This window comes from Thermobia domestica, chromosome 15 (assembly GCF_964235325.1).
Source record: "Thermobia domestica chromosome 15, izTheDome1.hap1.1, whole genome shotgun sequence".
Taxonomy (NCBI): Eukaryota; Metazoa; Arthropoda; class Insecta; order Zygentoma; family Lepismatidae; genus Thermobia; species Thermobia domestica.
In genome coordinates, this window is record NC_137468.1 from 21,928,668 (window position 1) to 21,953,878 (window position 25,211).

A 25,211-nucleotide genomic window follows, 5' to 3' on the forward strand; every position below is an offset into this window, starting at 1 on the left:
AGTAATTATTCTGACCAGCCTTATTGTATAAACCACACAAAATGTTTTCTCAGAAGTCTCTTTATGCCTGTTCAGTCAATTTGAATATGGGTTACTTAACACAGAAGCAATGTTGAATTCAGACTTTTGTACAAGAAGGGTTAATACAAATTTAAGGTTGGAGGGGGGCTCATTTCTAGATTGCAATAGAGCACCAGAAATCTGTCGCAACAAAACTCGCGACTTGTTATTGTCTGGTCGGTTGCAATAACCAACACTTTGCCGTTTTCCCCTAACTAACGTTGTAAAGCACTTACGTGCGTCTGTATCTAATTTCAATTTTTTATTTAACTTCGACATTATACAAGAATGTTGTTTGTTAATTAGAACAATTAGATTGGACAAGAGAAGAAACTAATTTTCTTTTAAAAAATCTTTGCTTTTAAGACTTTTATTTCCGGAAAAATTAAGCAGAAAAAAGCAAATATTTCAATGCATGTGTATAGATTTTCTACGGGGTTAGCGTATATATTCTAGGGGGATTCATCCCTCCATGGACATCATCAAAACAGTTACAAATTGACTAATTAATTGCGAAGGTGAAGAGAATCTTTGAGAGGAAGGATGCTTTTGTCATATAAATTGTGCTCTTCACATTATATTTCTATCGAGAGTGAAGAAAAAACCAAGGTTGTGGCCTATGTTTTAATTTTTTTTAAGGATTGTATAATTGATTGGATTGAAGCTTAGTGTTTAGTTCAACAGTGAGGCTATATAAGACGTGGATCTACAGTCTTACGAGAAATCGAAACCATGATAACAGATTCAAATTCTAAGAATCTCGCATCTGGAATCGAACTCGGGACCAAAGGCGCTCCCATTGGTCACTAGACGAGCAAGGATGATACGGATTATATAGTGTACCAACTTGTACACTTATTGAAAGATATAGAACTAATATAATTCCAATTTCAAAAAAAAAAAAAAAACACAATATTCCGTGAGTGAAGTAAATGCGAATTATTTTACAACATTTTTTTTTTTTTATTGTGTGTGGGATAGAAGCTGCTGTTAAACTGAAAACTCTGCGTCATATTACTCACGTCAGATTACTCACAGTTAGATATAATAGTTTGCCAGATATCACTCTTTCTTTTCTGCTTGATAGTGTCCCAGTTAATTCTTCAGTTATAACCGCGTAATTATTTTGAAAAATGGGAACTTGGTGCACTGTTGTAACACTACTACAGTTACCAAATATGTCTCCCACCAATACAATTTGTCACTATTTTATTAGGAAAATTAGAATAACATTACATATGTATTATTATTATTATTATTATTATTATTATTATTATTATTATTATTATTATTATTATTATTATTATTATTATTATTATTATTATTATTATACTTTCCAAAAAATTCAACAAACATTCTTTTCTTCCTTTGAAGGTGAAGTATTCATCTGGGATGGATTGGTATGAGAGGAGTCTGTGGATTACTTATCTCTTTTATATCGGATATTTACTCACTATGGCAACAGCAAGACCCGATACCGAATCCTCGGAATGGGATGAGTATTTTACATTAAAACATAAGAGATATAAATGTTATTGTGCTTGAATTATGGATTATTCCATTGGATGGTGCTTACTTCACAGCCCCTATCTTCCGATTCACCGTTTCGAAACATATCATATAATAGTTCTTACAACTATCAATTAAATAGACAGATGCAGAAAAAACCCCGTATATTAACATTATAAAATATTTTTAGGGATATTTTTGCATGTATGTCTCAACTCTTTATGATAATTATGCAAGTCAGTATGTACTGAAATAAAAATCACATCTGCTACGTGGTGGAGTTTTTAAGCTAAACTAACCGAAATACTCTAGTTATACAACCAGTGAAAGGTAATAAGCTGCACATATGACTTATGGTTAACTGTGTGATGACTTATGAGCATATTGATATAGGTCCCTGTCGTGTGTGGACTCGGTACTGAAACGGTAGCTAAACCGAAATCCAATAAACCAAATACATTACTCAATTATTTTTGTTACCTTTTAATTTAATTTTAACGAAACTTTCATACCTTAAGTCTCACATCCTTTCTTATACCTGAAAAAAAAAATCTTGCCGGACACATTCCATAAGTTCACAACCTCTTGGGGTTCTGCTTTCATTAGCTCATCATAGCTTATGTTTCGGATCGATTTTTGTATTTATCTATTTATATATATTCCTAGGCATTATCGCCATCAATAGCCTTAAGCCCGTCACGTATGAGGAACATCGTCGTTCATAGACTCCGGCAAACACAATATCCAGGTTAGAGGGTAGGAAGGAAATAGTCTGAAATTTCTATGTTAGGTACTATCCTGTAATTTGTTTAGTATGAATGAGGGAACAACAGAAAAAATCTCACTCAGGATTGTTGACCTGAAAACACTGTTAACACCTTTTCGACCGAGCGTTGTTTGTAATCGAAACTGCGATATGATCAAGACGGTATTGACAAGGGAAGGGTAAAAGATGATAACACCAAATTAATCTTAAACATAAGGTTGGGATGGCTGTTAGACAAAAACACAATCTGTAGCGTTTTCTGTCTGAACACAAAGTTACATCGCTGGGTTACATTGTTAACAGTATATGAGGGGGCCAATCACAAGATCATAAAATCATTTTAAAATTGTTGAAGGTAATCGCTCTTTAAAATTATTTTAAAAGCGTAAGAAATCGTTGAACGGGGAAATAAGAACGTATAAATTAAAACGTGATAGAAAAACATAAAACTTACAGCAAAACTTAAGATCTGGCGACCCTACACTGTTAAAAATACTTTCTTAAATCTGAGAAACCATTTCTTATCTGTGCACCGAGAATATATTTTCTTAGAAACAAGAATTTCAAACTCTCATTAATGAGAAATGAAGCAAAGTAGATGAGGTTGCATAAAGTGAAACGAGAAAAAATACTGTTACTTTCCTTATGAATGAGAATTGCAAAATCTCATTTCTAAGAAAATATTGTCTCGGTGCACAGATAAGAAACAGTTTCTCAAATTTAAGAAATTATTTTTAACAGTGTAGATTTAATTTAATAAAGAAGTATTCAGCTTGGTATAATTTGATGTATATCTTTTTCTAAGGCAGTCTATTATTTCTCACTGCTTGGGTTAAGCTAGGTTGCCATGCTACAAGAATCTTGTAGCTGTCATTAAAAAAATCTTGCAACCCTACAATATTTCTCCATGTAAGCATAGTCTTGAAAGGGATTTTTTTTAATCTTGCAAGGAGCAAACCATGTGCGTCTTTCTGGGTCGTCTTGCTTGCTACCTGCTCTCCCCCTTGCATAAAGAAAAAAACAAAAACAGTTTCGCGGCTTCCGAAACGACGGATTCTTTTGGACGGAGAGAGGAAGCGCGGAAAAATACACGTTTTTAATGAGTAGGTTCACTATTTGTCCACTAGAGTGCAGTGCTGCATGAGTGGAGATATCCTTCTTGCTTTCATTAAGTTGTAAAGTGTAAACAGTAAATAGAAAGACGGGGTTGCAAGTTCTTTTCATGACAACTAGAAGATTCTTACAGCATAGAAACTTAGCTTTAGAACCAGACAAGAATAAGAAGTGTCCTTCGAGTTAAGAAAGATATAATCAATGTTAATTTGTATAGCAATGTATTCCATTTCGATGCAATATGGTGGATATATATTTCTCTGGGGTTCTTCAGTCATCCCAATGCTTGGAATTGAACTCTTCCTTTCGGTTTACCGTTCCACGATTAGACATTTTCCTTTTTAGGCTAAAGGAGACAGATAATTAAGGTAAGTGAATGATGGAAGAATTGGTGGAAAGGTAATGTGGTAGAAGCTGATACCCCGGGAAAACCAAAGGAGTTGGCCTGGGATCGAACCAGGGACCCCAGTTACCAGAGGTAAACCCGCTACCACTGAGCCACCGTGCTTGGATTTGAAACGTACGAATTTAACCCGTTCACATGCAAATGAAGATCTATAATAATATTAAACGAAGCTTTCGCTTCCATGCATAACTATTCTTAATCTAAGCATAACAAATGATTCCAATGCTCATTCTCGGTGTTGATTTCCCCTTGTTCTCGTTTCGTTGAGAGACTTTAATATATTCTGCTATGTATTGTTTGCTTCTCAGTACTAGAGACAGGTTCCTAATTAACATATTACTGAATAGGTGTAGATTGCCATTCAGTAAACATAATTTCACATTTAGTGACGTTTGAGGTTTATTTATCTGTTCATTGCAGTTATCACGTGCTACACTTGCGTCAATGTTAGTGACAATGAGATGTGTAACAGGTTCGCCATTGACAGGCCTTGCCCAGAAGGTAAGCTTTACTGTCTTTGTTTGTTTCTCTCTTTGTTTTATTTAAATTTCTATTTCTTAGCATACATCCAATACTGTATTCCCTTTAGGAAACACCGCAGTTTCTCTATAGGTATAAGAGATGAATGAGATAAATCACAAGATCTCTGTTAAATAGAACATTCTCCACAAATGTTGAATTCTCTATTTTATTATGATTTTTAAACAATAGAATAATATAATAATCGAGCAGTGTTGCCAAAACGTTGACACAAAAAATCGCTTAACGAGAAATGAAATGACTCCCAGTTTCGTGAGGAAAGTCGCTAAAAACTGAACTTCTCGTAATATCGCCGACATAATTAATACTACAAAGTATACTATCTAACGTTATATGATTTTTAAATCCAAAAAAGTTAGAAGTCTGTAAAAGAAGAAAGAATACAAGTATCACTCATTAAATGTTAGATCGCTGGGTGTTCATCGGATCCGGACCCCCCAAAAGATTTCGTAACTTTACATAGCAATTTATACACTCTCTTAATAAAACAATACTTATTTAACAGTGGAATTGGTGGTATAGCATAAAGATTTGATTTTCCAGTTGATCTGTACTTTTCCTTTACTTATAATAAAATCTAGTTCAAAATATATAAGTGACAGTTCCTAAAAATTACTTATCGCGTTTCTGAATGAAAAATTACAGCGGTTCAATACTACATTGATGTAGGGGACGATTAAATATCGTCATCGCACTCCAACGCAAATTTTTCCTCTTCCTTCCCAAATTTACTTGTTGGCGAATCAAAAACACAGATATTAGTCACATCACAAGTTATGTTTAATAACGTTTGTAGGAAAATGATCGCAAATAATGCGTTGCGACCATGCAAGTCAATATTTAATCGGGGGGGGGCACAGTGTCTATCAGTAACCACCAAAAATGTCGGCATTCGGATTCTTTTTTGTGTGTGTGTGTTTGTGTATCAATCTTCGAATCCAAATCCTCTAGATTTAGCTTCTTTTCCCTCAAATTGCCGCCACTGTCTTTGGTGTAACCTACATTTTGATGTAACGTACATTTTCAATCAGATAATTAACAGAAGAATTGCTAATTCTTAATTAGTGAATGTATTTTGTTTGAAGTTTCTGAAGTGCTTTATGAATTCATTGAGCCTATTTGCTCTATTAATAAAAATATCAAAAAAAGGTGTTACTGTCATCATTTGGTGTTTTTGTTAGCGTGAAGAAATGAAAGAGTTTGGTTAAAAAGAAAAACGCAAAGAGTAGAGACAGATGGCAGAATACTCATTATTCGGTTGCAATCCGACCATTGTCATTTCGTCTCTTCTAGCATCACCTTATGAAGATATAAAATAATATCAGACATTAAGGTGATACAAATGCCTTATGAAAATGTTATGTAATATTGAAATAATAAGTTCTTTCTACTAAACGTTTCATATTCATTGGTTTCATGTTGTAAGAGCTTTCTGATATTTCTTGTGCAAAATTACAATAAATAAAATTTAAGATGTCTATTGAAAGGTTTTAGTTGAAAGGAATGAAAGTGCTTCGGAAAGGTTTTCATTTATTATAATTTTCTACAGCAATAATATTTTATACTGTTAAAAGGGAGTTACCGTGGCCCCGTATTTTTCAACTGTTTTGGGATTAAAATGTAGATTTTGATAAACTGTGTTCAACTGCACCACTTTTGATTTCTAGAATCGACCGTCTCAAGGCCAAATTAACGGTCAAAAATAAAATGTGGGATCATTTCGACAATGTGAACCAGTGATTGATTCTGGTCAAAATGGGTGTCATTCGATTCCTATTTACATGTACATTAATAATATTTTCTAGATTGGACATTTTCCCGAAAATTCTACCTTGACTCAGAAAAGTAATGAAAATCTGGGAGTTTGAGCAATGCAGGCCAATGTCCAACTGGAACAAAATCGGATCACTTGATTCGTATTTACACTCACGCTAATAATTGATATACCATTTTGATTCGGAAAATTAACGAAAATACAAAATTCCAGATTTTCGTTATTTTCAGGGTCAAAATTGAAGTTTTGTGAAAATGGGATATTAGTGTAAAAACGAATCGAATGACAGCCATTTCGTCCCAGTCGGTCACTGGTCCGCATTGCCCAAATGGTCGAAGTTTTTATTTTTGACCACTAATTTGACCTTGAAGCGGTCGGTTCCAAAAATTAAAAGTGGTGCCAATGGACTCAGCTCATCGAAATCTACATTTTAAACCCCAAAAAGTTGAAAATTACGGGGCCACGGCAACTCTCGTTTAACCATTTTATACTCTATAGTGTAAATTGTTTCCACATACTAGAAAAAAAGAAAGTAAAAGCAAATGATAAAAATAAATAAATGGAAATTCTGAGTTAAAATATTGATTAACCAGTGATATAAGTATTTGATTCAGACACATAAAACGCTGTCAAAGAGTTAATGTCAATTCTCAGACGTACAAGATTATATTTTATGTGTTTCAACCATGGAAAGAAGACGGAAAAACAAGTGTCAAAGCAGAACAAATAGCTATCGATTATTCTTTTACGTTGGGAGGAGGCAGACAAAGATGAAGGGAGCATATTTTTTATCCAATTGAAACAGGGTGTGGCGGCACCATAATTCATTCAAAAAGCTACCTAATTGGTGAACCCTATTCAACATTTTGGGTATGTTTGTTGCACAGAAACTGCTGACTGAAGCGTGTAGGTATAGGTTTTAACCGCAAGCAGTAAGTGTTATTGCAATCCAAAGTAATAATTAAAGTCATCCAGTGTTCCAAAATACAATACATATATGATTTGTTTCTTTTTCGAAACAAATGGACCTATGTATTATTTCCCACTAATTCTCAAGTATAGTTCTATTTCGGAGATAGGTGGCAGCCATATCGTTAAGTTAGATGCTTTAATTACTGTGGGGTACGGTGATGCTAATGAGAAACTTGTTAGAGAGACAGAGAAAAGGAAGAAACGTGTTTCTGCGGTCAGTAAATTATCGATGGATTCTTTCTCTGCTCCCCTGCTTCTCTTTCGCTCTGTTGCCGTCTCTCCACGCGCATACTTATGTGTTTGTGTGTACATTGAAAACACTTGCCGGAGAGTTTTGTTCTTCAACGGCATAGTAAAAGTGGTAGACCAGTAATGAGAGAATCTGAAAAAGGGTGTCCCCTGAGCACCCGAAGAGCTCATTAGTTACATACACGTAAATGGTGATATGCTATTAGATATACTTGATAAAACTCCATTAAAGGTATGAACGCATTAGAATATTCTTAAGTTTCTTTTCGGAGAATTTGTGAACAGAATCCACTTTGCACTGCAGACAGCAAAATTGGTAATAAATATGGAAATCTAATATACGTATATTTCGGCTAGCTTGCGTATCTAATTTCAGGAAACATTTCACTATGTTTTCTTAAAATGTATAGTATCTAAATAATATTAAAATAAATAAAGTAGGCGCGAATTACTCAGATCAGCTTAGACATTAGAGGTGAAGTTCATAAGAATGGACATTGCTCTACTCGTTAAGAACGTTACGTTTCCATTCATCGTGTTAAAAAAAAAAATCTGCTTCCTTTCATTGTCGTTTTCAGTATAAAATTAGCTTGTGGTCTGCCTGCGGAGTTCCCTTAATAAATTAATAAAATTGTTCATTTTTAAAATTAAAACAATTATTTTTTTTTTCAGGCACAGCCTTCTGCCATACCGTTCATGTGATGGACACATCAGGTCAAAGTACTTTTGTAAACAAACGGTGTGCTCTTGCATCGGAGTGTACATGGAAGACTGTTGGATGCAGATCAACCAAAAATGGAAAGGTACGATTGTTAAAACTCATTTATTTTCTGTTGGTAAAACAATAACATTAGAGGCATTGAAATAGAATACAAACGTAAGAAGGTGGGCTATACTATACCTCAATGATATAGACTCTTTAGTGTTGCCAGAAATCAGTTCAACCCTAGATTACGTGTTTTGGTGGATAACATCGTACCCTTGAATTTCGTTTTCACTTTTTACGTTCTATTATCTCCACTATCTTTACGCACTTAAGCTTCCCATCTTTTTACCTTGTGATGGGGCATAACTATAACACTTTGAACTAAAGAATTTACTTCAATAACAAATGTAAGGTAGGTCATTTACTAAAGACTAATAAAAGATAACAGATTCGCAGGAATTTTCCACTACTAGAGTTTATATCATCAAAATATCTTGACTTAATCATCAACCCATTACACGTTTCCATTCGTTAAAAAGCTTCAAGATACATTTTTAAAAAATCTGTATATATTCAAAAGCTTCATCATACACAAGATCAACCCTTTCTGAGCTTTTCAACCATTTATCTAACAATGAGGGTAAATGAGGTGGAGGTTGGACTTCAATAACAGGGATTCCCATTTGTTTTTATCAACATAGATATTATTTTAGAGCTGACTTGTCAGAAAGATTCCAAACGGAGAAAAATGCATAGTCCAGTCGGCATGTAAATGCTGTTTTTACCAGGTTACGTGCGTCACCACATTAAGTAATGTTGTTTCATCCGTAGTACGATCTACACCCACCGTCCAGTGAAAATTTTGTATTGTGGGACCACCATTTCAAATCTAGAATTAACGCCATACCCATTCCGATGGTGGTAACTTACGTATGTAATATTGTTACCACCTTCCTACGACTGTCCCCTCTTGTTTCTTTCTAAATCTGTGACTCCCTATCGTACGAGAGTAATAAGACGTCGTATCATTCTTTGAGAAGGAAAGAAAGGAAGGATGTTTTTAACACGAAATCCAGACGCCGAACTCCAGACTTGGCATGATGTTCCCACCTGATGTACTTTTATACATGATATTACATTACTTAAGGAGCTCACCCGCGTAAATACGATGTATACACCCGGAAATGCTAGTTCTCTTTTTCTCAGTGCAGAAGTCATATATATTATCTTAATTTTTTACCACGTCTCTGCTTAGCGGAAGCAATCAACTTCTCAACATTATTTGTTCTCGACTTCAAAATCATAGAGTCGTATGCATGATTCTATTAATTTCATTGAACTTCAATCTCATGACTCTTCAATATTATTAAACCTTTACAGTTATTGCAGAGAATTGGTTGCAAAATATTGGCATTCCATTTCTTCATAAAGAACTGTTCAAGTTGTAAGACATTGACATGGAGCACCTGGTCCAGTCTAGCGAGCTGGAAACTTTGCAATGAGGAAAGTGAAAACATGAATTCGATCTACTTCATCCTTCTATTTCCATGACACATTTCTGTGACTTCCATTACACTGTACAGAGAATGTGTGACAAAACGAAATTAGCATTTTTATATACAATGTGTACACAAAATTTAGCTTTCTCTTCTGTCCCTTTAGAGGAGGATATTGGGGCTCTGCTATATGCTTAGAAAACATTTTAACGCAACAGATTATGTCGAGCAATCTGTTCAATTTCGTATATTCAAATAAGCAATGTGTAGCGAATCTCTCGTTTATCAAAACTATTTTTCATGCTTTATGTTCCTGATTTCAGTACTTACTTCCTATCAAATCATTCATTATAGTAAAAAAAAAATCAAAACATAGAGCTGTAATCAAAACATATAGCAATGAATGGTATCCTTCTTAAATATTATTTTCTTCATTTGTTTCTCGTTTTTGTTCAAACAGCACGAGAAAGAAAAATGACACCAAAGAAAAGGAACGACTTTGAAACAATTTTATTTATTTATTTACTTATTTATTGTAACAGAACACAACAGATATTATACCCAATTACAGTGTTCATCTTTCATGAAATAATATATTTACAATTTCCCTTTTAAACCTTGTGAGGCAATCAGCATAAATATCTATATTATTTGTCATTTTTAAGAGTCTGTTGTAGGTTGCACTAATCTTCCATGTTGGCGACTTATTTAGGATATTAGTCCTTGCTTTTGCACAATAAAAGAAGTTATAGTTTTCTGGACATGTTCTTCTACCTGGAACGTTTATTTGAATGCTCGAAAGCAATTCGTTGCAGTCTAGCTTATTATTAAGTACCTTGTATAAAAATATCATGTCAGATAACGTCCTTCTTTGTTTGAGGGTTAGAGTTTCAAAATTCCTATTTAATGAATTATAGTTTTCAGTTCTTGGGAAAATGTTTGTTTCCTTATATACAAGATATCTAAAAAATTTGGACTGGATGTTTTCTATTTTTAGTGATTTAATTTTTGTATCTGGGTTCCATACAAGCGTCGGGTATTCGAGTTTGGATCGAACGTGAGTTTGATACAATTTTTGAAGCGTGGAAGGTTTACGAAACTCCCTACTAATTCTTAGAATAAACCCACTTTGAAAGGAGAAAGAGATTATGAATAGAGAATAGATTTCTGGAGTTAATTGAAAGTGGTGTACCTTGGACGGACAGCAGAACGCATTCTCTAGTTCCTCTCTGTTCTCTTAAAAGCTCATTAGAACCGCTTAACTAACTTTCTAAAGAAAGTATTGCACAAAGACAAACCAAACTTTACAAAATAAATAAATAAATAAATAAATAAATAAAAATAAAATCAGTCTAATATTTTAAAAATATTTGTTGAAATAGAAGATGTTTTAACAGTTAACACGTTCGTACATGAATTTTTAATTGTTACATGCAGCCACTCAAACTTGCGCAGTTTGCTTGTAGGCTGGCTGTGATTAACTTTTGAATTAAGTTCTCAGCAAATAAAATTTCCTTACAAATAATCTGAAATGTTCTCTACATCAGTGAAATAAAATAAGTTCAATACTGTCATTTATTACTTATTTATTGTGATATTTTTTGGTAGAATAAAGTTTTACTGAAATTGAAAGCACTTGTCCCTTCAAAGCTATTCCGAAAAGTTTCTGAATCATAACATACAAAATGCATCTGTTCATCTGTTAGATATTCTACTTTTGTGTTGAATAGAGCAAATGTTTCCTTATTATGAGTTATGTCTGCAAAAATTGACCAGCCCTTACTTTCGCATTTCTGTAACTCACAACATATTCCTGTTGTTCTTCACTATAGTATTAACCATCTCCAACTAAATACATACATCTTTTCCATCTTAATCATAATTATTTCTATTTTCTTATATTTTCTACATTTTCTGTACAGATCTCGTAATGTGTAGTATCCGGAAGAGAGAATATGAGTTTTTGAATCTGAAGCATCGAAATGTATGACTGAAAATAGGAAAATTGTCAGCATTCAGTTTCTAGATTCAATGTGGATAATGCAAAACACATTGTCAGTTCTACACTTTTATAGAGGAAAGAGAGAAAATCACTATAAACTCACAAAATTCTATTTAATGCAATTATTTTGTATCTATTACACTTTTCATCTTATCCAGTGCAACTCGGCTACTGAGTTATGAAAGTCAATTAGAGAGGGAAGGAAACCATATGTACACATTTATCTTTTACAAAACGAAGATCGTTTTCTCTTGTCAAGAATATATCCAAAAAGGGTTAGCTTCATTTTGTTAGTTGTGCTGGATATATCCGACATTGGTTATCCTCGTTTTGTTAGATGTACTGGGTATTACTTTGTTTTATCCTAGTTCGCCCAAGTGTTTACTGTATTTCTTTGGTACTATTATTCTGGAGAGATGAGTGACTATTTCCTTCATATGTGGTGAGTAGAAGTTGCTTGTCAAGTTCCCTAGAGAAACAGAGCCTGAGGATTTGGAAAACAAATTTCCGACATACTTGAAATGAAATATTTAGTTTTACTTTTGTTGATTGTGCCCTGGAAATTAAGAGAGAGAGAGAGAGTTAAAATAGATGATGACAGAAGAATTATTTAAGTGAGAATGTAAGACAAATGAAAATGGTTAAGGAAATTTAACAGAGACAGTGTTCTCCATTACCAAATAAGATCAAATTAAAAACTCTTCACTTACGGGCTCTCAGAATAAGCTTTGTACCTCATATTTATTGTTTTCCAAAGGGGGAGGAAGAAAATACTTGATTCAAGAACCAATAAGCGATTAAATACAGAAAACTATAATGTGGAACTTCATAATGTGCACCCATCACTGAATCTCATTTGGCAAATAAGATCGAACAAACCACTCTCATGGGAACTGTACACAGAGTGTTGAGTTGGGGATAGAAAGCTTGAACAAAACATTTAGACAAACTAAGAAAACAGTGGAAGGTGGCATAAGCAAGATATTAGAGTAGTGGATAATGACATGTAAATGGATTGTTCCGCTCAGAGTAAGATGCAATGCGATTACTTAAATCATAGACTAAATGAACTAAATTTAGTGAGAATTTAATTAACATTTATGGTTATTCAATGTTGATATACTTGGCAGCAAGAACCTTAGGAAAGTAGGAAATGGAAAAATAGAAAAAGTAATTACTTGCCACGAGTCCACCAAGTGGAGGCCCGAATCGTCGATCTGACCACGAGCTGCGCGGAGCAATTGACCAAGAATTTTTAAGAGAAGTTACCACCAAAAATTAAAACGTCCAACACTTGGGGTTACATTGTACGACTTGATGTATTGGTCTAAGTTACTAGAAAGTCTTCACTTCCTTACCTTCCAAGCAATGTCGGTGGAGCTGCTAGTGCGTACATTTCTTTACATGTGAGTGTGTGGAGATAGATTTTAATAAACCGCACTTGGACACATTTATAGTGAGGTTGAACTAGCTATAGTTGTAAGCGAAATAACATTCGTAACCATTTTTATCTAATTCATTGCTATCTCATTTGAACGTGTCACTCCCAACTTGGTAATTATCTATACCTTTGTGTATGTGTATTCTTCATGCCATAGCATGCTGATAGAGTTTATTCCCATTCGGTGCTAGGGTTATTCCGTTTCTTTTACAGTTTGTAACGTGTACACGTTTAACTTTTGTTTTTTATTGCAAGGTAGCAATTAATGATTGTAAATAGGTGTGATGTTGTGAAAAAATTCATTTTGGAGATCCAGAGTTGTTTTTTTTTCTTCTTTTTTTTAACCGTCGTACATCATTTGCTTTAGCAACTGCTGCTTTACGATGTATTTGCCTTGACTACATCCCAACTCTAAACTTGCTCTCCCTAGTTTTCCTTTCTTCTTTTATTACATTATGAGCTACATTTTCCCCACTTTAACCCAATTTCCGTCCCGTAATATTATGACAAATGAATTTGGTGTAAATAACTCTATACAATTTAAGTGCAGTCAAATGATTAGAATTTTTGATTCGTTGCAACCAAAAGGATTTTCCACCCATTTTTTCTCACTTGCATCAGGCGAATATTACATTTAAATATACACACTTCTATATAATTTCTTTTTCACTCTTCTTAAAGTTGATGATTATTAATGAATCCACTATAGTCTGGAACCTGTGCCTGGAAGTAAGTTAAATACATACTAAACGTGTAAATAATATATTTGTATGAAAAATAATATTTTGAGTATGAGAACAATATTTAAGTATGAAAAATAAAAGTATTAATAAGGGAATCTTGTACATGATGTTCTGAGAAATATTTTCTCATTAATGCAAGGTAAATTGTTTTATTGCTTTTGAAAACAAAATTTCGCACATTCGTTCCATTTAAAAGAAATTCTTATATATATTTAGTTTTGAAAGTTTACCTTTTAAAAAAGTGGCTCGAGATGTTAATAAATTAAGGTTTACTTTTCTTTTAGTTATTAATAGTAGAAAGCACTGAATCTCTGAAAATTGAATAGTGATTTCTCAGACGTACTTTTTTAACATTAAGTATTTTTTTTAAAGTACTTATATATTAAATATAATTTTTAACATGCTCACACTTCACATTTTTACGTACTTTCAAAATTTTACAATTGGTTTTAACATTGTTTAATCCACTTATTTTATATTTGGCATTAATGAATAGTGAATGTAAGTAGTTGTCAATTTTTTGATTCTCTGACTATATCAAAATTTGTGTTTTCACTCTAATTCTATGAATTCGATCTTCTAAATCTGATTTCTTATCGTTTTTCTTAAGACATCAATAATATCGTAAAACTTTGCGATCATTTTATAATTTAGGGAGCTAGTTTTGAGAACGTATAGATATTGCATACAATTTACAACTACTTATTTGTATAGCTGAGGTCCATTTATTTTTTATTTTCAGATTTGCATCTCCTGCTGCGATGAACAATATTGCAATGAAGAAGTCCCTACAGATGCTTCGAACGCCATTTTGATTAATACTCATTCACACAGTCAGCAGAAACACTTGAATACATGGCTACTTCTTTCCTGTGCACTGTTAGCCACCTGGACAATATGGCAACGAAGTGAGATAACATGACAGTGAAGAACATTACCATGGTTTCTAGTCATTTCTATTACAATATCTAGCATGAAAAGCAGGTGTTAGTTTAATGTAACGTTGCGTATCTCACATACAACGTTAATAATACTGACCATTTGTTGTTATATTAAAATATTTTTCTGACAAAAATATCTATGTATACATCCTCAAGTGTTGAACCTGCACAAATGAAGATTAAAGTGATGTATGTGATCGTATGTGATACCAGGTTTAGTATTACCTATTATAGCACCACTAAGGGCGAAAGTTTAGGTAAATGGCGTTGATAGAATAGTTAACATTGAGATGTAATGTTAGTGCGTTGCAAAGGCAGAAGTCAGCATCAAAATTTTAAAACTATAGAAGATGAAATTATGCTGCCATATTTGTTAGCAAAAGATATATGAACAATTAGATTATGCATTCTTTATTTCTTACGAAACAAAAGACGCTTGTTTGTGAAGATTAGGCTTTGTTTACTTGTTTCCAAATAACACATCAAATCTGGAATATTATCAAAACCAATAAAGCTTTATTGCTCCAAAAATGAAATGAAATCCCTAAGTTTTACGTCCTACGATTATGCCGGTTAGGCTAAAGGAGACGGTGATGATGAGAAATAAATGAAATGGTGGAATGAAGAAAGTGGGAGGAAACTGGATAACCCGGAGAAAATCCATGAGCACGGTGTTTGCCCAACACAAAGTCCACACGGCAAGAGCTGGGATCGAACCAGGGACCCCAAGCACCGGAGGTGAACGCCCTACCACTGATCCCCCGCGCCCCCAGTATTGCTCCAACTCATACACAAATAAAAAGCAAAGAGAGAAATTAGTAGCAACAAGATCTATATATAATTAAATTATTTGGCTAGAAGAGAATTATAGTTTGTATTTTGTCAAATAAAGGATTAAAGAAAATTTCATCGAACACTTTGTATGAAGTTTTGTACTGTTTCAGACAGATATGAGGATATTACGTTCAGTAAAAAAGACACTGGACTGGATTCTGAAGTAATAGCAATGACTTGAACAGTAAAAGAAGAAATTAGACTGGTAAATAGTTGTGTTATTAAGTATGTCACAAAAGGTGGTACAATGTAAGAAAACAAGTGGAGTAAGAAGCTTAAAAGTAGATAAACGTGTTAAAGCTCACCGTTTTCATCATACAATAATATGCACATTGCTTTCAGACTAAGGCACCAACAGAACTAAAGATAATTTGTGCAGCAACTAGTGACAAAATTACGATCCATGAAATCTAAATATGATTTAAGATTACTAACTCCGTACAAGTATGAAGAAATTTTTTTTTTTTTTTTTTTTTGCTGGAAACACGTATTTATACGTAATCCACAGTATACAGACAATCGGTTACTCCTTATATATAGATAATTAGCATTCAAAACGATGGCTCGCTTAACGTATTTCAACACATTTATAGGCTTACATATGTACAAACAAGCATTTATACAAATGTTGGTGCCTGGAATTACCAATCGGATGCGCCTATTCTAAGCAGTTTTTCAGCTTTTGTGTCTTGTTGAAAAAATATAAAATCACGAAACGTACAATTGCCAGAGCAAAAGTGACCTTATAATGTGAAAGTATTTCCTAATGACTTAAACGTCATCTCTGACTATTCTAAGAGTTCTCTGACTATCCTAAGAGGGAAGGAAATGTTAAACATTCATCCTTTGTTTCTGAATTTTACGTACATTTCCCTTCACTTTAAATATAAGATTTTACAAACACGACTTGCACAAATAATAAAAAAAAAATAGATGCAAATAAGGTATATGTCTACCTGTGTATTTAATATTTTGTACATGTGCAAACGGGGACAAAGTAAAAGTCCCTATGCATATGGGAAGCTTACCAAAGAGCCATATCTGAAAATAAACCCCCAATATGTAATATTTAGTTACTATTAAATTCCCCATCAACATAACGTATATTTTGATTTAATTCACAAAACATTTTAATTTGCGAAACAAAGATGATGAATAGTGCTTTTATTTCAGGAAACAGAGATGTGTATCTTATTACTCGTAAATTTAAAATATTCCAGTGTTTTAAACTCAAATCACTGTTTTGTTTAAATATCCAGTCATTTCTGTCTACCTCCATTTGGTAACAAAATGAATATATATATATATATATATATATATATATATATATATATATATAGTTTTTTATTCATCTAGTCCCTTGTTCCAAGTTAGTATTACGCTTCTAAAGTTTACTCCGTGTATATAAACAACTATGTATTAATTTATTTAATAAAGTATTTTATAAGAAAATAAACCACACATTTATTTTAACCCATAACCAAATATATTTCAATAAAAGTATTACTTTATTCTGTGATTTTGTTAGGTAGATCATGAAAATGTTTCATAAACAATTCTGGTTTAGAAAGGTATGTATTGAACAGCGTACTTTCTGTTAAAACATTTTACACCTGTTTCTGGTTGAAACATTTCAACCCGTCCTCGGGGGCTTCTATTTCTTCTCCTATATCTTAACACGTGTTATAGTGTTCCTTATTTTAAAATTGTTCCTCCTCGTCTAACGATATTGAGAGTCTTCATTTCTTGCTTTCTTTTTAACCATTCTTCCTTTCACCTGCCTTCGAAAATGATCGAGAGACAAGAAAATGGCCGTAGGGAATCGTTAACAATGCTCTGAAACCACTGCTAGCAGCATCTTAACAATCGCTGTATTGGAGATTCGCCACATTGCCACGAGCAAACGTACACACATATATTCGAAAAGAAAGTCTCTTCCTTTTTGTATACGAGAGCATTACTAGAAGGGTAGGGAGTAACTCTTCACTAGGTTATGACGCGTCGAAAGAGACACACAAAATGTCAGTGGAAGAAGAACTTTTCAGAATCCATATTTTATAGAAACATATTATATGGTAGCAGATGAACTTCTCCAAATATTTAATTTCCAGTATGTTTCTTCTCATACTCGTAGTTTTCATATTGTTAACTTACAAGCAGGGCCGGATTATCACATCTGGAGGCCCGGGGCTATAAAATATATGTGGGCCTCTGCTGACTTAGTCTAATACATTTATTTCTGTGAAAGTACAGCAATAAGCTGTAGGGAATACACGTAGCTCTACGATATCAACCATACCATGCATTGGATGATATACCTAATGGAACTTTCCACATGCATGAAAAATACACACAGTTAGCCTGTGCGTCAACGCGGTGACTTAATTGGGATTGAGACAATATTCTATAATTACATGGAACTGCAGAACACTTCTATTCAACGAGAAAATATGAATTACGATATTCATGCACTATATTTGATTTTCTTTTTCAAAACTGATTTACACTAATATATTAAGACTGTGGTTGTAACAAACGAAGAAGTTTGTTTAATATTGTTGATCATATCTTATCTTATGATTATTATTGTATCTTGTGTGATTCTTTCTAGACAGCCAAATGAGATTTTGATCAGAGTGGAGGCTCCCGTCTATAGCCCTCGTAAGCTCGCTCTCAATCCGGCCCTGCTTGCAAGTCAGAAGATGCATGTTTGGCAAGTAGGCTTTGAGATAGATGGTAGAGGAAATAGTGGCGGATCCAAGAAGTGATCAAGGCGATCGCCCTCCCCAGAAGAGGAACTTCTTAAATTTTATATAAATAAAACCCACCCCAGAGTTTGGAGTTCTTAAAAGTAGCTCTAAATAGCAGTATTACAATCCACCGCCCCCCAGAAGTCCGTCCTGGATCCATCCCTGAGAGAAACAAAGCACCAGCGTTGTTATTTTTTACTTCTACAAAATATTTCACTGTCTTTTAGTTTTAGTCATAAATTGCTGAGCAAGCACCATAAATTGTTTCCACACCGAGAAAAGAGCCAATTATCCAAGTGGGAAGGAGTAGAATCAAAATATCAGGGGGACTGCACTAGAAAGAATTTCTTGTAAATATTTCCTTCTCGTCTTCAGAGTTTGGTACTTGCAAGAAAGTACCTGAACATATAGTACACATTCCAGGCTATGTTTTTGTCCAGTTTCACTTACATATAATTAGTTGATATGAATACAGAAAAGGTTTGTTCGAAGTTTATTAGGACATTTTGAGTAATAAAATAATCACTTTAGAAACTCGCACTCGCACTTTAGTTATCATAGTTTCATGGTTTGTACGTCATTTTATTTACTATGGTGCAGGCTTTCTGAAATGATATTTCATGGATATGTCATTGGGGAAATTTTTCCAAAATGTTCCTAAAACAGTGCTTTTTTGCGCGATCCTATACAGGGCCCAATACCAGATTCCCATATATATAATGCTTCAAAAATAATGCATGTAATAAGATACGTATATTTCTCTCAAGTTTTATTGAAATACGATAAGGACATATGAAAATATGAAAATAAATTCAATTCATATTCCGCCATTTTGAGAAATTAAAAAGTCATACTGCACTTCTGATCTTACCATAAACAACTTAGATGGATGATTTGACATCGTTGTTCGTAGAACAAAGTACACTTTTGAATGATGCCACACATTTTAAATGAAAATGAAATATTTGAGTTTTACGTGCCACGGTTATATGTGGGCGAAAGGAGAGGTGGTGATGAGCAATAAATGAAATGGTGGAATGGAGAAACTGGGAGGAAATGTGAGGACCTTAGAAAACCCAAGCACATGATGTTTGTCCACCACAAGGCTCACTTGGCGCGAGGGATCCCACGCACCAGAGGTGAACGATCTACCACTGAACCACACCACTCATTTGGGTCTTTAACCATAAATTCGGGAGAAATTTTCTGGAAAGTATAGTGGGTGCCCCTATTGAAGCCTGAGGAACGGGTATCTGCAGAAAAGTAAATCAAAAAAGTGTTAATAAGTACAACAGGTATGTATCTTGTGGACAGGCTAAATTTTTCGTTGTATTTGAGACAATGAGGCAGAACAGTTGCAGTGTTTTCTTAAGAAAAACAGTAGAACCAGACACTGTTCTTTTCGCATCGTAAAAGTGTCCGCAGTGCAAATATAACACGTAAAAATCACACTCTTATGTTGCATGTATGTATACGTCTGAATTGGTCGTCAGATGGTTTTTCAACGTTGTTTTCAATGCTTGTCTGTCTTCTTGACTTCTTTTCCTGAACCATTCCTAATAATTTTTCGAAGTTGTGAAGATATTATATTCACCTTCCACTTTCTATGGGCAAATATAGGCACGGGGAGAGGTGTGACGACATGCGTCCACCACCTTTTCAAATCCACTTTTACTCCTGATTATAACCTAACTCGTATTGTTAGAACAGTTTTCATGTAAGTATTTGATTTATCATTTATCGTAATTGTATTCAAGAAATTTTAATTATATGTATTGCTTTTCGAAAGATTTATTTTAGTATAATAACACCGATTGGAAAAATATTAGTTATCCAAATAACTTTAGAACAATTGTTCATTATTCCAACCATCTCAAAAAAAAAATCACCCTTTAAATTACTTTCATACAATTGTTTCTAATTAGAACATGTTTAATAATTGTTCCTCGTAATAATAAATAATATTTTATATGAATATTTGAGTAAAGAGTTGGGAGTTATTTCATCTTTCAATGTACGACCGGTGAATGTATGAAAACGCTTCCCGTAAGAAAAACGAAATCAGAACCAAATGTAACATTAGAATAGTTTATGTAAAATTCCTGTATCTCCGAAAAGCAGATAAATGCAAAATATGTTAATTATTTTCTAATTTTTATTTCGTGTTTATGAGCTACCTTTAAGTGATTTCCTATATACAATAGTCTCTTGCGAAATACGTTGTTTATATTGTTTTCTTGAATAGAATATGTGACGCAAGTTAAGGATGTCTCAGTAGTACATTTAAAGAGAAGATGTTTTGTCTTTTTCATATTTTCTTAAAAAAAAAATAATTGAGCACTGTTAGCAGTTTAAGATTTTACTGCCAAACACAATCAAACCTGCTTTCGACGTGACATGAGAAACACAGCAAGATCGTATCCAAGAACATTTTCTTTTTGCTGGTGTTAACATTTCTGTTTGAAATTACTATTTATATTCCTGAGACGGATATTTGAAGCGTAAAAGTTTAGGAGAATTGCTATATGTTGCGATTTGGATCAAAACTGAAAGTACTGAAGGGTATGGAATCTCTTGCCGACAGGAGTATATTTTAGTAAAACCGTTCCATTTTACGATATACGCTTTCTTATATGTAGTTCGTTGCATACGACTCTGTTTTAGTTACGATCACCTTCACATTGCTCGTATATCCACCTTTGTAACCATACATATGTTTCTAATGTTATTCTTCTGGATTTGACAGCTTCTACATTACAATGGATGGTAGGCGAAGAAAAAGATTTTAGTTGTTTTACAACTTTTCGCACACACCGGAATTGGACATTTTTATGTTCTATTTAATATTTATTTTATGACTGACACAGGAGCGTCATTTAGGGAGGCAGGAGGGAGCAATTACCCCCCTCCAAAGAGTATAAGGAATACATATACTTTAATCAATTGTCTATTAATATAGTAGTACAAAACGTGAAAGTCTTATGTCGGTGATGCTCTTGCCCTCCTCAAGCGAAGTCTGAAATGACGCCTCTGGTCTGACAGCTTCATAATGTTTTAATTTATGCATTTCTATTAGTGGTACGTGTTAGGCGTCAATCTGCAAACTACCTTATCCTGCTACTTTAATCCGAAAAAGTACCAGTCTGGATGATTTAATGTTTTTATTTTATTTCCAAAATTGTTCCAGTCTCTGGTTTATTTTATTTCCATACGAAATTGAAGGAATTTCATTCTTTGAGATGATTATCTCCGTACGTGTTTGATGACTAAAACATTTTTTAAAGTCAAATTCAATTCCCTGTGCGCAAACACACGCGCAATATCTTTCTTCCGAGATATTGTTAAACGTGACCTCTAGTCGTCTAACCAATTGGTTGAAATTTGCTTAGGATAACAAGGATAGGAGATAACATCAAACAATGACTTAACATGTGAAGGTGGAAAGCAGATCAGCAGTAATTTATTAAACTAGGAAACGGTGCTCTGGCACTTCGGATGAAATAAAAACACTTTTGTCTTATTCAAAAATGTTATCAAACACTCTCGCATGTTTTGGAGTACTTTTATTAGAATTTCTCTAAGGTAAATATTCCTTAAGTCAGGCACGTAGCTAAGGGGGGGTCTGGGGGTCCGGACCCCCCTTCCTTCGAGGCCAGAAATGAAAAAATTAAGGAAAGATAAAACAAAATGAAATGACAAAAAGAAGGATCAGCGTTAAAAATTAAAAAGAAAAGTACAGGAAGCTTTTGCTTACTCTTTCTTATAAGGAGATTTGTATTACTTGCAATATGGTGGCGAGGTAAGCGAAGTGTTCTGGAAGAGTCAGGGAATTTGAAATTTCAAGAAAAGTTATGGAATTCTCAGAATTCCTGCTACTAGTCAGGGAGATTTCAAGATTTCGAAAGCATAAGTGCCGTTGTGTAACAGCGTGGACATTTTTAATCATAACTTTTCGTCATCGCATCCTTGCAGTATCAAACATGTTATTTCAAGGACAATTTTCTGTTGGTCATTTAACCTGCCATTTGGAACCGACAGTAGTTGACGGAATAATAAAATCAAAAAAATATGTTGAAAGAAAGTTCTGTTAGCATTTGATTCAACAGAGAAAGGAATGCATATATTGTAAAACTAGTTGAATATACACATGCTTCGCACAGGGGCTGTATTTGGAAGTCATCGCCTATGGGAGTATCACCATTGATCTCAGCGACCGCGAAAACTATGGATTTGATACTAATATCGGTCATTTTGGGCTATTTTTTTAAAAATGTCTCGGTATCCACGCCCCGCTGACTCCCGGCCTGCATACTTGCAAGTCATCGCTAATAGAATTGTCACCATTGATTTCAGCGACCGCGAAAACTACACTGAGAAAAATCCATTATCCGGACAGCGGTATATTGTACAAATACAAGGATTCGTTATGTTTACTAAGGAAATCTGTACGGAGCGTACTTTATCCATATGCTACACAGGTATTGCCTTTTATCCGCTTAGATATTACATCATGTCGCTGCAGGATGTCTGACATCTAACAATCTTCTGTATTTTACATACGTATATGTATGTTAAATACTTCAGCTATATGTTCTATACGTCCATCTGTGTGTGAGGTCCTGACCTCCTATAGACACCTCTTTCTTGCACCATAGATGACGTCATGAAACAACGGTCGTTTGCTTGCGAGTTGGTTTATAAACGAGGTTGTTTACAAACGGAAAAGAAGAGTGGAAGGAAACAAAGCCTGGGTAAGTGCAATAGTAAACTATCACTTTAGTTAAATATTCCTTTAGTATAACTTGCTTTAATATAGTACTAAACAAGTAATGTGATTTATGACTACAATTCTTACTATTGTAACTCGTTAATGGTTGAGGAGAAAGGAATGGGTTAATCTGAATTTTGAGAAATCTTTGAATATTAATGTTTTGTAACTTTTTACATTTCAATGTACTCAAAATGAATGTTATGTGTTTATTCATTCCTTTTTATATGTGACGGTTTATTACTTGATAGACATTTACTACAGGACTGCTTAACATAATTGCTAAGAAACCGTTTTAAGCGCGAACATTTTCTTGTGTAGTGAATGAAGATTTAGGATTTAGATTTCTGGGCTTTCGGCATCAATGACCTTGTTAGCCCGTCACATGTGAGTTATGACGTCCCTCGGTGAGCACACTATCCGGGGAAAGGGAAGGAAGCAAACGGCCTGGGACCTATATGTTGGGTACCACCCGGCATTTGCCTGGTGTGAAATGAGGAAAACCCAAGAAAGCCTCATTCAGGATGGCTGGACTTAAAAGCTTTTGATACTTTTTCGACCGAGTGCCCCTACCGGAATCGAACCTGGGTCCGCTCGTACCGAAGGCGAGAGCGTTAGCAACTACGCTACGCGGAGCCACTTGTGTCTAGAAAATTTATTTTTACTAGGATATTTGCAACAAAATTTATTTCATTTCTTTGTTTATTTTTCTTTTTCTTTTTGTTTTTTAACAATAAAACAAAACATATTTTACAGCCTCACTGAAATTTAAAAACAGCAGTCAGTTCTTTTTGTTTTGTTTTGTTTTGCTTGTTATGTTCTCTAGTTAACTAATGTTTGAGTTACTGAGAATTAAAACATTATTATTATTGTTTCATAATTTTGGAACCAAAAATTAGATGTTTTTCTTTTTTTCCTTGTGTTGACGTCATTGTGGCAAGTTGGGGTGTTTGTATCGTACCTTGGCATTAATTTGGTTACTAGCACTTAGTTTCAAGGTCATAAGTTGCAGACCGCTTGAAACAGCTACTACACACCTTGACGAGTTAGGAGTGTCAGGCGTTTGACTTGCAGCTTTCGTTACAGCGTCTAAATTGCAGTATTGGATTGCGTCCAGCTTCTATCGCTGGTAAAAAAAAGTTATATCGCTTTCGTAATATGGTAAGAAATACAATGTAACAGTTAGGTATAGTATATATGATTAGTTTAATCAGTCGGAAATTACTCTGTTTCCTTGTCTTATTCTTTCGATTATGTTTATGTACTGTGACTTCATAGTATTGTTTCACTATTTCTAGAAGGAATTAAGTATTAACGAAGTAAAGAATAAGCAGAAGCCCACTTTGATTGACGTTTACTATTTCTCATACTTCATTGAGAATGTTTTGATCCCCAATTGCGCAAACTTCTAGTATATGTATGTATGTATGTATGTATATATATATGTGTGTGTGTGTGTGTGTGTGTGTTTGTTTCTTTTTTTTGTTGTTGTTGTTGCTTACACTGCTTTAGAGATGAGCTCCTTCATGGCTAAGTGGTTAGCGTACGCGCCTTTGGTGTGGGAGACCCGCGTTCGATTCCCGGCGGGAGTGGTTCGGAGTCCATGTTAATCAGTAAGTCCACGTCTCATACAGCCTCGTTGCAGAAAAGGATATTAAAATCAACTCAGCACTGCTTTACAGATGGAGTTGTTTGATTCAGGGTTCGAATGAAGCTTTTTACGGGAAGCAGGCACGTAGCCGAGGGGTGGGTCCAGACCCCCCCCCTTTGGATCCAGAAATGAAAAATGTATAAAGCTACAAGAAGCGTTTGGTTACTCCTTCTTACGAAGAGCTTTGTGTGGAGGAAACGGGGGGGGGGGGGAATCAAGTTGAAATTGGATATTATTGTAACGAAACATTCCGAATTCCATCTAGCTCCATGTTAACTCTATGCAGCGGCGCAAATCTGTCTTCAACATTGAGAGGGACGCGTAAGACAGTTCTCATAATTTTTTTAAAGATGTTCAAAATATTTATGAAGTTGAAAAACAATGCTGCGGAGGATCAGGGGAGCAGAGTTGTCTTCAAAATTGTGAGGCGGGCAGATTGAAGGCTTATTCTGGGGTGGGGACATCATTTCATCTTACTTTCCTTTGTGGC

At 34.3% G+C, this 25,211-nt stretch overlaps 1 protein-coding gene across 2 annotated transcripts in view; it reads left to right on the forward strand.

The window, feature by feature from the left end:
- The window catches only part of LOC145672104 (ly6/PLAUR domain-containing protein 6B-like), a 67,472-nt gene extending 50,593 nt beyond the window's left edge, over positions 1–16,879 (forward strand). The window contains exons 3-6 of one of the 2 annotated variants that reach the window (XM_081741373.1): positions 1,435–1,554; positions 4,274–4,355; positions 8,062–8,192; positions 14,520–16,879. In XM_081741373.1, the coding sequence (XP_081597499.1) occupies positions 1,453–1,554; positions 4,274–4,355; positions 8,062–8,192; positions 14,520–14,699 (495 nt within the window). In that variant the 5' untranslated portion in view covers positions 1,435–1,452 and the 3' untranslated portion in view covers positions 14,700–16,879. The remainder of the gene's footprint in view (positions 1–1,434; positions 1,555–4,273; positions 4,356–8,061; positions 8,193–14,519) is intronic. The other variant, XM_081741374.1, reaches the window with a different exon arrangement.
- Positions 16,880–25,211: the final 8,332 nt, after the last annotated feature.